Source organism: Porites lutea, chromosome 3 (assembly GCF_958299795.1).
Source record: "Porites lutea chromosome 3, jaPorLute2.1, whole genome shotgun sequence".
NCBI lineage: Eukaryota > Metazoa > Cnidaria > Anthozoa > Scleractinia > Poritidae > Porites > Porites lutea.
The window spans coordinates 34,058,290-34,070,086 of record NC_133203.1 but is presented as its reverse complement, the minus strand read 5'-3'; the positions used below and the strand labels follow the sequence as shown (position 1 = coordinate 34,070,086).

Sequence of the window (11,797 nt, the reverse complement as noted above, 5' to 3'; positions counted from 1 at the left end):
CTTTAATATCATTCACTAAATTATTTTCAGTCCTGTTTTGTTTTGCCGTGTAAATATTTTGAACGAATAATTAAACAATTATTGAACTCGGCTTTCGTATGATATGAAGATATACAGATCTCGGAGGGTGTTATCCACCGGGCTCAAGCCTTTGGCTTTGGCGGATAACCCCCTCGATCTGCATAACTCTTCATATCATACTCAGCCTTGTGCAATAATTGCTCAGTAATTATACAGCCTTGAGTTCAAGGCAGCTCAAGCAAAATCGTTGGATTTCTGGCTTATTTATAGTAATTAAAGGTTGATATCAGTAGTATAACATAACAATCTATGATATTTCAATTTAGTGATGGTGAATTTTCAGACCCGATAGAAACATCACTGAAGACGTGGAAAAAAATCAATAGTTTTATCGTTATTCGCATTCTCCGTCACTTTAGAGAAATTGAATAGAAATGCACAAGCATGCCCCCCCCGCCCCCCCCCCCCCCCCCCCAAATTTTCCTTCACGCATTCTTCTTTAGCCCCCCCACTCGAAAACTTGCTGCGCGGTCCCTGACAATTCTATGTTTAAGTGGTTTTGAACTTTATTCTCGTTGGGTGCCCCTGACATTTCTTGAGAGGGGGATCTGGTGATTGCATACAGGACAAATCCTGCAGTCAGCGTTCCAAAGGCATTTTGAGCATCTCATGATCAATGTATTATACTGAGTGAAATTTTCGCAATAACAGCAGCTAGGGATTTTCATTTTTGTACTGAGTCAATGTGCTTTCAGAATCGCTACTTTCTGTTTCCTCGCTTTCTCTTTGACACCCTCTTCCTCTTTTACTGCCCTCTTCTTCACTCAGAACTATTTTCAGAAGCTATTTCATCCTTCTTCTTTATCACTCTCAGTCTCCTTACCTCCGTAACTTCTTTCCTTTTTATCAAATCGCATAGAAGCCTTTTGTTCTTGATAAAGCGCTTATTTATTCGGCCTATTAAACTCCGCCAGTCCATCAAGGAACGTGTTTGATTACTTCTTCATTGTAAGGAAGGAGTACGCACTCAACTAGCTCAGCGATGTTTGTGAGCGGTATTATACGATTATTTCGAAGCATCTGTCCTCGAGTAGTCCAAAACAGAATATCTCTGGATGTCGCTAGACCGCTGTCAACACCTTTGCTTCGCGCGCTGCTTTGGACAAGTTCCAGCTAAATAAGATGAAGTGCAAGGAAATGAAGATTTGTTTTAGTACAAAAGAGTCTCTCGAACTCATCCTATTGTCATTTATGACAAGCAAATTCATATCGTTTCGCATGCTAAGATCCTGGGTGTAAAGGTCTTGAGCCACCTAAAAAGGAACCATCATATTGCCGAAATTGTTAAGAAAGCTAGGAAACGGCTTTTTTGTCTCTCTCATTAAAGAGCTCAGGCCCGGGGGGGTACTGCCATATATGGGCTATATAGGTATGTGCCGCTGTGAAGGGTATGGTTTTCAAGCAGTTTACTTTAGGATAGGGTATATAAATCAGAGAGTTTGGGTCTAGAATAGGGTATCATTTTTCAGGAAACTGATCAGTTGGTTGAAGATTTTATCTAGACTAGGGAAACAGCTACTCTAGGATAGGGGGATTTGGGAGTTTACTCTAGTATAGGGTAGCAAAATTCAGCTGAACTACAATAGCTCTGGGATAGGTCACGGGTTCCAGGGTCCCAGCGGCACATCCCCACCTAGAAATTCCTAAAGTACCCCCCCGGGAGCTCAAGCGGTCTAGGCTCTAATGAATTACATGACAGTTCTACCGTATCTGCATTCGCCCTATTACTGAATATGCCTGCCAAGTTTTTCATGACAGTCTACCCGACGTGTACCTTTCCCGTGAGTTACCGGCAGTGCAAAAGAGGGCAATGCGTATCATTTTTCCATGTTTTTCTTATGAAGAAGTGCTTGTTAAGGTAAGTCTTTTCACCCTGTCAGGAAGAAGACAAATCCTGACGGATAATATTTTCAAGAAAATTTTAGAAAACAAAGACAATAAGCTCAGGAAATTACTTCCCCCAAAAAATACCAAATGTTACAACCTCGGCAAGTCACGCAAGTTCAATCCGGCTTTTAAGACTGAGAGATTTCGTAAAAGTGCGAAAAGAGTTTAGATTCCAAAATTTAGCTGAACTCGAATACAGTTTGATATTTGTCTATCTAGCTTTCACCTTTTTAATTATTTAATGTGTGTGTTAATTCTGTATTTTTTACCATGTAAAAATATGAAGTAATTCAACTCTTGGGTTGCAAAGTTATATAAATTAACTATCTATCAGTATCTACCTAAAAGTTTAATCAGCTGTAATACTTAATACTTTTTAGGAACCTGACAGATCAGGGGCACCCAACGAGGATATAGTTCAAAACCACTTAACATAGCATTGTTGAACGTATTTTAGTATTCAAACGGTAGATATAGGCATATTTTTATCCCCTAAAAACTTTTCATCTGTTCGGATTTCGTAGCTGAAAATCTAGTGATCCGAAAATTATAGGGATAAAAACTTACTTTCTCGAAAATTTCAGCCAGGAAAAGGCTCCCGAAAATTCTAGGTGGCCTTTTTTAGGGTCAAAATCCGTTAAAAATGAGCAATTATACCATTTTGTAGATGTTCGAAAATCCTAGGAGAGGCAGGCCAGCAAAAAATTTTACAACAAAAGCTCCGAAAATTCTAGTCCTCAAATGGTCTTCCGAACATATATTTTCCCGAAAATTGCCGTTGGGTGCCCCTGACAGATAAATTGCAAATTGTGACATTGGCCAAGCAAATGTATCCCGGACAGACTAATTTCTTCATAAATCAGCACGAAGAAGCAGTCAAAAGACCCTTCGGTTATCTTCTAGTAGATTTGAAAACAAGTACACCAGATAACTGTAGAATGCGAACAAATGTACTACCCGGTAAAGAAGGGTTTAGTCAAGCAGAAATGCAAGGCAATATTTCAAAGTAACTTTTACGGCATCTGAAACTGCAAAAGCTATCAACCGGTCCGCTTCTCCTTTAATGAATGTAAAAGGTACAAGATAGTATGGATGATGTTCTCTCTCGCATTGATCTCCGTAACGATGAAAAAGCAAAGCGTTACTGAGTTTCAAACTACAGTTGAATGCGTCAACAGTTCGACATGGTGATGCGATTGAACGTAAAGAAATAAACAGTACTTTTCCGGAAAAAATAAGAAAACAGGATTTTTCAACATCAAGAGTGACCTCTACACCACTGAACTATTTTAACCTTACTCCGAAGCGAAATCAACCAAGCATCGATCTTGCAAGAATTCAAGACATTAAGCTCCGCTCCACTGGTGTCAAATCTTTCCACCCTGACTCCCCCTCCTACAGTAGAAACTCCGGCCATCACAAGGACCCAGGCGAACAAGGGGCTGCAGCGTCTTCATTTTGTCAATTACTTACAGGGGCACCCAACGTCAATCTTCGGAAAATATCTGTTCGGAAGACGATTTGAGATCTAGAATTTTCGGAACATTTGTTAAAAAATTTCTTGCTTGTCTGCCTTTCCTAGGATTTTCGAACATCTAAAAAATGGTATTACTGCCCAGTTTAAGGGATTTTTAACGTAAAAAGGTCACCTAGAATTTTCGGGAGCCTTTTTTCTGGCTTCAAGGTAAGTTTTGATCGCTATATTTTTGGGATCACAAGACTTTCAGCTAGGAAATCCGAGCAGATCAAAAATTTTTAGGGGATAAAAATATGCCTATATCTACCTTTTAAATACTAAAATACTTTAACAATGCTATGTCTAAGTGGTTTTGAACTATATTCTCGTTGGGTGCCCCTGTACTTAGATGATAACGAATCTCAAACACAGAGAAAACAAACTCGACGTCAAAGATATGGAGCTGAACCTTATGGATATTCCAGGTATTAAGATGAGGACTGATCGGCATTTCTCCTCTAATGTGAAATATGGTTGTTTGCTCTTTCTGTTTTCGGTTTACTATCAAGAGCCTGATACATGGAGGTGGGGGACTCCAGATTGGTGAGGTAATATGTGGCGGGTCATATCACTTATCATGTTCAGGTGATCATACGCACAGGCGGGTTACCTCACCTACCTGGGATCCCTCACCTTCATGTAAACAGGCCCTGAACGGTTATAAGCAAGCATTCATAAGTGACTTATAAGTCGCATGATTAAATCATGATTTAATAAATTAATCATTTCTTAGAACGTAAGCCAACTATTGTCTTATTGAATAGCAGACGTTTAAAGATTGTCCCTTGAGCTTTCTTCCCATGTAGAGTTCATACGCAAATTAACGTAGATCAAGATCAGTGTTCATGCAAACAGTAATAGTGTTTAATGAACTGTAAACTGATCAAGTGGACAAAGGCTGAGAGGTAAGTTTTTCTGAATTCAACGTTTTTAATTAGGATATTAGGATACAAGAGCGGCCGCCTGTGCCTGCTTTGTAAGGAACGCGACTGAACATTGTGGCCGAAAATGGTCACTACGATTATCATTTTGATATTTTGATGCTGGGGCCTTTTAGTAATTACTTTGAGTACTATGAGATAAATGGGTAACTAAAGGACTGTGACTTATAAAGAAATCCAGTCTACCTTTTGCACAAATTTTTATCGTCTTTCGGTCGAAACTTCACGAGCATGTATATTGGCATTTGATAAAATATAGAGTGGACTGGACTGGTAAAACATGGACCGGAGTGATAAAACATGGAGTAATTAATTAAACGTGGACTGATAAAACATAGAGTAACAAAACATGTAGTGATAAAACATCAACGAGCGGCAAGCGGATGATGCTAAACCCATATTTCTGTCAAGTTGGCTAACAGAACACTAAACAGTAATCAAACGGACTGCTTGTTTTATAGGGTCGCCGTTCCATGTGACATCTAGCCTGCGAACAGCAGACGCATTTCCGGTCGTCGCTTCTCTCCCTCCGAAGAGAGAAGCGACGACCGGAAATGCGTCTGCTGTTCGCAGGCTATGTGACATCACACGCGGCTTTAGAGCAGTTCCCTAAGTTAATTGAACTAGGACAAGGCTATTTCGTTTAAATCAGTGATTATCCCATAAGATCTGTACTTTTCTCGAAACATTTCACCACGAACTGTTGGGGACACTCAGAGGCCATTGGTTTATAAGTTCTTGAAATTGTGAAGCGCCACCCTCGCTGTATAACGTAGCCTGCGTAGCATGGCGGTTTTGGTTGGGCGCGCTAGGTAATAAAGGCGGGCGAGGGCAGAGAAACCTCTCGCGCGCTTCGCGGGCGAATTTCGCGGCTACGCCGCTCCTGCGCCCGGCTCGACAAAACCGCCATGCTACGCAGGCTATATAACGTTAGTTTTGTTGTTGTTGTTGTTGCTTTTAGTTTCACGAGAGCGTTTTCAGCGGACAGCACCATAGAACAAAAATAAAAATAATAATATAATATTAGAAAAGTGGAATCATTTGTTCATTAAAATCAATAGTTTACGACTTCTGAAAAGTGAACAGAACAACAACAACAAAAAGCGCTTTAATTGAGTGTCAATGTATTTAGCACGAAAGTGCTAATTGGGAACACAATTTTTTACGTCTCCTACTGGTGACGGGACCGCCATTTTACGTGGTCATCCGAGCCACGCGAAGGTTTAGCCGCTTGTAGCTAGTGCAAAGGAAGCACCTTCATTTCTCAGTTATTTTAAGACCATGAGTAATGGCCCAGCCCCGGGAATCGAACCCGCGACCTCCCTCTCTGCAGTCAAACGCTCTACCGACTGAGCTAATCCTGTCGAAGAAGTCATGTATTTGCTTATGTAAAAATAAGTCTAGTCCCAAAATCGTAATCATGGTCAGCTCCTACATTTCCGTTTTGAAGTATTTTCCCTAAAAAAGCGCTCCTCAAGAGTCCGTTGTCCGTCTGTTATATTTACAGTAATATGACTGAAAACGCAGGGACGAACAAAAGGCGTCCATTAAGATAGAGTTTACTGTATTTTATTTTATCAGCCCATGTTTTACCACTCCATGTTTCATAATGATCAGAAAGTTAAAATTTTGAGAAAATTCTGCTCTGCAGAAAAAAAATACAATCATTCCCATTCCTTCGCCGTCAAAAGATCATTGCTGAGTTATTTTTAGCTTAGAAATTGTTGATTCTTGAGAAATTGTTAATTGGGTTAGTCACAATTTTTTTTTTTTTGAGTGACGTTATTGCATTTGAGAGAGTTGTAGTCCTTACTACCATACGATAGTAATTAAGCTGTATTTCTATTAAAGACTGCTCAATACCCATTTTTCCTCCAGATTACAAATGATGAAATTTTGCATGACATCTTCTTTGGCTCCCGACAACTGAGGGTAAAAATATTGTGAAACTCTTGGCAATGAGCCATTACTGGCAATGAATAGTCTGTATCAAAAAAGGAAATGACTGGAGGAAAAACATTCACGCCGTGTATTGCGAGAACAATTATTTTCCAAAGGAAAAATTTAAATTATTTAATTTTTTTTTCACTCAGTGTACATTGTTTTTTCAATACATTTGATTTTTATTACCGATTTGTTCGCCGTGCGTTATTTGTGGGGCATGTGTATCGAAGATAAATGCCGTGTCGTGACAATCGCGCGGCAGACATTCTGGTCGCGTCACTTGGCTTATTTCTTTGTCTTGTTAGCGTTCGCACGTATTGCGTGCCTATTGCAACTTTGAATCAAAACAAGCGATCTCGATTAAGCAGCGGCGAGGGAAAGCCGGATCTTGTCGTAGATCAGGATCAGCAATATAAAACAACACTTAAAACTGAAGGCAAGACTGATCGTACAGCTAAAGGTTACAAATTTATTTACCCAATATTTCGACTAGACAAAACTAGTCTTCATCAGGGGCTAGAAAAGCTAAGTGAGAATAGAATAAACGGTTGCAGTATTTAAAATAATGCAAAAATAAAAAATATAATGTGTTTGGTGGAGGAATACAGTAGACAAAAACTTGTGTAAAGAGTTTGCATAAAAATATTGTTATGTCAATAGCTTAAATTTCATCTCGTCTGTTTATCCCGGCCTAGCTAAGGTTCAATCGGAGAAGGGGTCCCTTCTCAGATTTTGACTGAGGGGAGGGGGTTATGTACACAGGTTACATTTTTGATGGCTTTAACTTCTTGACCTTGTCAACTCCCCTTCATCTCCAGTCATTTCACTTTTCTATAGTTACTGATAATGATCTCATTTCTCCTGATGACGTCACCCTCTAAGGTATTGTGACGTCAACTACTCCTTGCTCCTTAAACCTCGTTTTATCTCTACTGGGACAGGGAAGCCGAAAGGAAACACCTGATGCAGACCGCAGACATTTTACCAAACGCCGTGCGACAACAAACGATAAAAATGATTTATTACCATTGGTTAATAGTTTTCGTTCCTTCTTGGGACTGGAGAAACGTTTTGCCCAAATTTATAGAGCTTTGTATGAGGGCACCATGCTTGTGTCCCTCTACCTGTATTAAGAGCGGAAACCGATAGAAATCTCTGTCACCGTGTTTTGCTACGAGAGCGTGTCCAACTTATTTTGATATTAGGACCGTTCAGATAGCGAAATCTCACTTTTAAACCTGCACAACGGCTTGTTGTATTTCTCTTGACCCTCCTTCCATGACAGACATCAGAGAATGAGATACCTGGGCCGCCATTTACAGACTCGATCACAAGACGTAAAACCCTCTCAAAATAAAAAAGGTTATTCAAGAGTGTCTAGCTGCCCTGAAAACTCATAAAAGTATAACTCAGAACATATTGTAAAATAGAGTGAGATCTGGGTACGAGATTAGTCCGTTTCTTCACATAACCCCCCAACGTAAACCAGTAATAACGATGTCATTCTAGCCTGTTCACAGACCCTCTATTTTCTCGTCAAGTCCTTCGAGCGTGCGTGATAAAAGATGATATCAACCGCGGGGGATTTATTGACCGCCAGCGCGCACAAGGAAGTATTTGTGCCCTCAACCTCCCCCAACCCGACTCCGCTCCCAACTTTTTGCGTGCCTCGTCCCCACCATCTGAGAGCCTGGAACAGACTATTTGCGTCATAAAGTGCGAAACAATGACGCAACAACACCAACTTTAAGCGCTTAGAACAGCGATGTATAAGCGCTATATAAATTCCATTATCATTATCATTATTAACTTATTAAATCGAGTATTCATTTTACACACCAAACAGAAATTATCTGATTATGGAAATCGCATTTTTATATCTTTAAATCATAACTTCGAAAATTAAAAGGCAGCAAGTGATCTACGAATAACTTGACTTTACATTTAAAACGACAAATTTAAAATGTTCGAACAAAAGCATCCTTTGTTGAATAAGTCTTTTTTGTCATGTAGGTCAATAACAAAGGAAGCTGATGTGGACTGCAGGTTGGCACGTCTGTACAGGTGACGTAACGCGACATAATGCTATGTGTCCCTGTTTTAATACGAAGGCGATAATAAACTTAAGCAATATTTATTTGGAAAGGTTTTTATAAGCATCGTGAAATTCAGCGATGGCGCAATAAGGATAGCTCAATACAGACGTGAATACTGTATTACCACAAAACGGCAAATACAAATCACGAGACATGTCACGCCTGTTTCCGCCAAGTGCCTAACAGTCTATCAAAAGCGAGGAACGAATGATTTCTTAGCGGTTCTATTTATGTCTGATGTACACAGACTGCCACTTAATTTCAGTCACTTATACTCAAATTTTAAAGTAGTGCTAGTGCTTTAACTAGGGCGTGACCTTTGGAGTTTCCGTTAATCAGTGCTATAAAGTCCATGTAATTAATCGCGTGACCTCAAAAGAATGCTTCTGACAAGGCTTTTTTCTAAGTGGCTTCATCGATTCGTTGCCAGTAGTTCTCACATAACATGTCAGCAGGACTGTTTTAATTGTGCCTTGCACGAAAGTTTCCTTAACCAGTGAATAAGACAAGATTTGGCAGATTTGAAGAAAAATAACCCAAATCATTGTGTGAACAAACAGAAGGAACAAGTTTGACGTAACATAAATAAAACGTGAAACAGAGCATACATGAGCATAAACTGCGAGAAACAACCAGTCGTAAATTGGTCGAAATTAAGGCTGAAAACCTCTGTTTCTCTTTACCTTTTGGACCGTTTCAAATACAACAGCTGAAAGCAAGTATCAACAATGGTTAAGGACGACGGCTTAGATAGACGCTCGTTATCGATCACCCCACCGGCGAGTGTAAGCGTGCCTAGTAGCAGTGAGGCTCACGTGGCGACATGCAACGAAGATATTCCACTAAAAACAACGCAAATGGAAGGAAAGCTGGATGGATCATATTATGGTAGATACGACCTCGATCCGAACGAAACAACTCCTTTGCTTTACTCCATGGAGACTGCCTCCGAGAAGAGTAGTTCAAGCGCTCAGAGACGTTACAGCATGAGTAGATCTAAAAGCTTTATAACTACTGTAACTTCAAGCCAAACCTCCTTATTCATTGCATCCTTACAGATGTCGCTGCATTCTAGTTTGGCATTTAAACCGCGGTCTACAGTGAGTGGCTCCTTTCAACAACGATTGGTCACACTATCAATTCAAGAGAGCGATACGCCTAAAATTACAACTTTGGGAAAGGGGCCAGAAGAACGCCGTGTTCCAGCTATACTCGCCATGTGGCATGTTTTAAACGTGATAATTTCCAGCAACAGTGTTCTGGGTATGCCCTTCGCCATCGCATTAGGGGGCATTGCCGCCTTACCACTCATCCTACTGGTCGGATTTCTCGATGGCGTGACATCAGTTCTTTTGATCGATTGTCTTTACGAAATCACGCCGAAAGGTCAATCTCGCCAACGAGCAAGAGAGAGCTATGGCGATATTGGAGCGGCAGTTTGGGGGCCAATGGGAGGCCACGTTGTGGACCTAATACGAATATCTCTCTCTTATTGCAAATGCGTATTGAGGATTATGGTCTTAGGAAACACTCTGAAGGAGTTGCTGAGCGGCCAAGTGGATCTGTCCCTTCAGGAATGGTGTTTAGTGTGTACATCGGCGTTGCTGCTGGTTGTCTTCATCAAAAGCTTATCAGCCCTTGCCTGGCTTAGTATGATGGCAGTGCTAGCAGCTTTTATTATTTTCTTCCTTTTATTGGGCTTCTCATTAAGTAGGTACAAGGCATGGGAGTGGCAAAATATTCTCTTTTTTGATGTGAATAGATTCCCAATTAGCGTGGGTATCGTAATGTACTCATACTGCGGGCATACTGTTTTTCCAGCTGTAGAGGAATCCATGAGGAACCCCAAAAAATACAATACCATTTCCCATTGGGCGTTTTCCATATCAACAGCCATGAAATTTTTGGTGGGCCTTTTTTGTGTTCTCACATTTGGTAGCGAAACCCAGTCAATTGTCCTTTTAAATCTCAGTGAATCAAATGCTTCCATATTAAGTAAAGTAGCATCTATTCTAGTAATAATAAACATGTACTTTTCCTACCCTGTAAACATGTTTGTTGTTGGTGGGACTGTGGATATCCTACTCTTACCAAAGTTCCCCAAGTGCTTAAAACAATACAGTCTCCTGTGGTTTATGTTCACTAGGGTCATCCTGGTATATTCCACCCTGGGTATCGCATTAGCGCTGCCACGTTTTGGGCTCCTTATGAGTGTGATTGGCAGTTTGCTGGGTGTATGCATAACTTTTATTTTCCCCTGCGTGTTCCATTTGAAACTTAAGGGGAAAAGTCTAAGCTGGTATCACATTGCTTCTGAAGTTTTCATTATACTATTTGGGGTAGTATTTGGTGTCTTGGGTGTTGCTTTCTCTTGCATTGCTCTCAACAAAACACTGTAGGGCTAAATGGCATTTTTTTTTTAATAAAGGTACATAACTCAGGTGTTTACAAAACCTGGATACCCAGTCGGGGGGGGGGAGGGTACTGCCATACATATAGTTTACTCTGGGATGGGGTATATAAATCAGAGAGTTTGGGTCTAAAAGCATAGGATATCATTTTTCCAGGAAACTGATCAATTATTGGTTGAAGATTTTAGTCTAGACTGGGGAAACCGGGAATTGCCACTCAAAAATCAAATGGGTTTTGTTTTGGCTGGACTGTTCTAGTGACCTCAGTAGTTTATGGAAAACAGGTACCCTAGGATATGGGGTATTTGGGGAGTTTAGTCTAGTATAGGGTAGCAAAATTTACTTGAACTGGGTTCGGTCTAGGCTAAAAAAATTCCTAAAGTACCCTCCCGCCAGACCTGGATAGACCCGGCTTGAATCAACCCACCGTATTCCACTAGCCTGGTCCAGGCTTTCAGATAATGGAGTATGGCAAGAAGTTGGAGAGAACGGGAAGAAAATAAGGAGAGAGGGGTGGGGGGGGGGGAGAGGAGAGGAGGGTTCCTTCTTTGTCACCCCCTACCCCACCCCTTTTTTTTTTTTTTCTGCTCACTTCTCCTTGCACTGTCCACTCTATCTGAATGTCTGGAAAAGGTTAGTATTCAGCCAAATAACAAAAGGTTGGGTATACTGTTTCAGGGGTTTATCTGATTCATTCAGATCAACGTTTTTTGAATGTCCAGAAAAACCTATGGTAACATAACTTGTCATTTCCCTATGATGTATGACAGAATAATTTACTTGCATCATGGCAAACACAATCTTGGTCTAGTATCAAAAACAGCACGAATCTCAGTGCACATTTCTGGCCAAGAACCATATAGTGTATAATAATTATTATGACTTTGAACTCTTTCCTGAATAATAATTACACACTTGTAC

General features: G+C 40.5%; 1 protein-coding gene across 1 annotated transcript; it reads left to right on the top strand.

Moving 5' to 3' along the window:
- The first annotated feature begins 8,523 nt into the window (after window positions 1-8,523).
- On the top strand, window positions 8,524-10,926 carry LOC140930999 (vesicular inhibitory amino acid transporter-like). The gene has a single exon (XM_073380744.1). The coding sequence runs from the start codon at window positions 9,194-9,196 to the stop codon at window positions 10,862-10,864; it is 1,671 nt and encodes a 556-aa protein (XP_073236845.1). The 5' UTR covers window positions 8,524-9,193; the 3' UTR covers window positions 10,865-10,926.
- The last annotated feature ends 871 nt before the right edge of the window (window positions 10,927-11,797 follow it).

What these genes read in the sequence shown, in the direction of transcription:
- LOC140930999 (XM_073380744.1), top strand. Translation starts at nt 9,194, where the DNA reads ATGGTTAAGGACGACGGCTTAGATAGACGCTCGTTATCGATCACCCCA.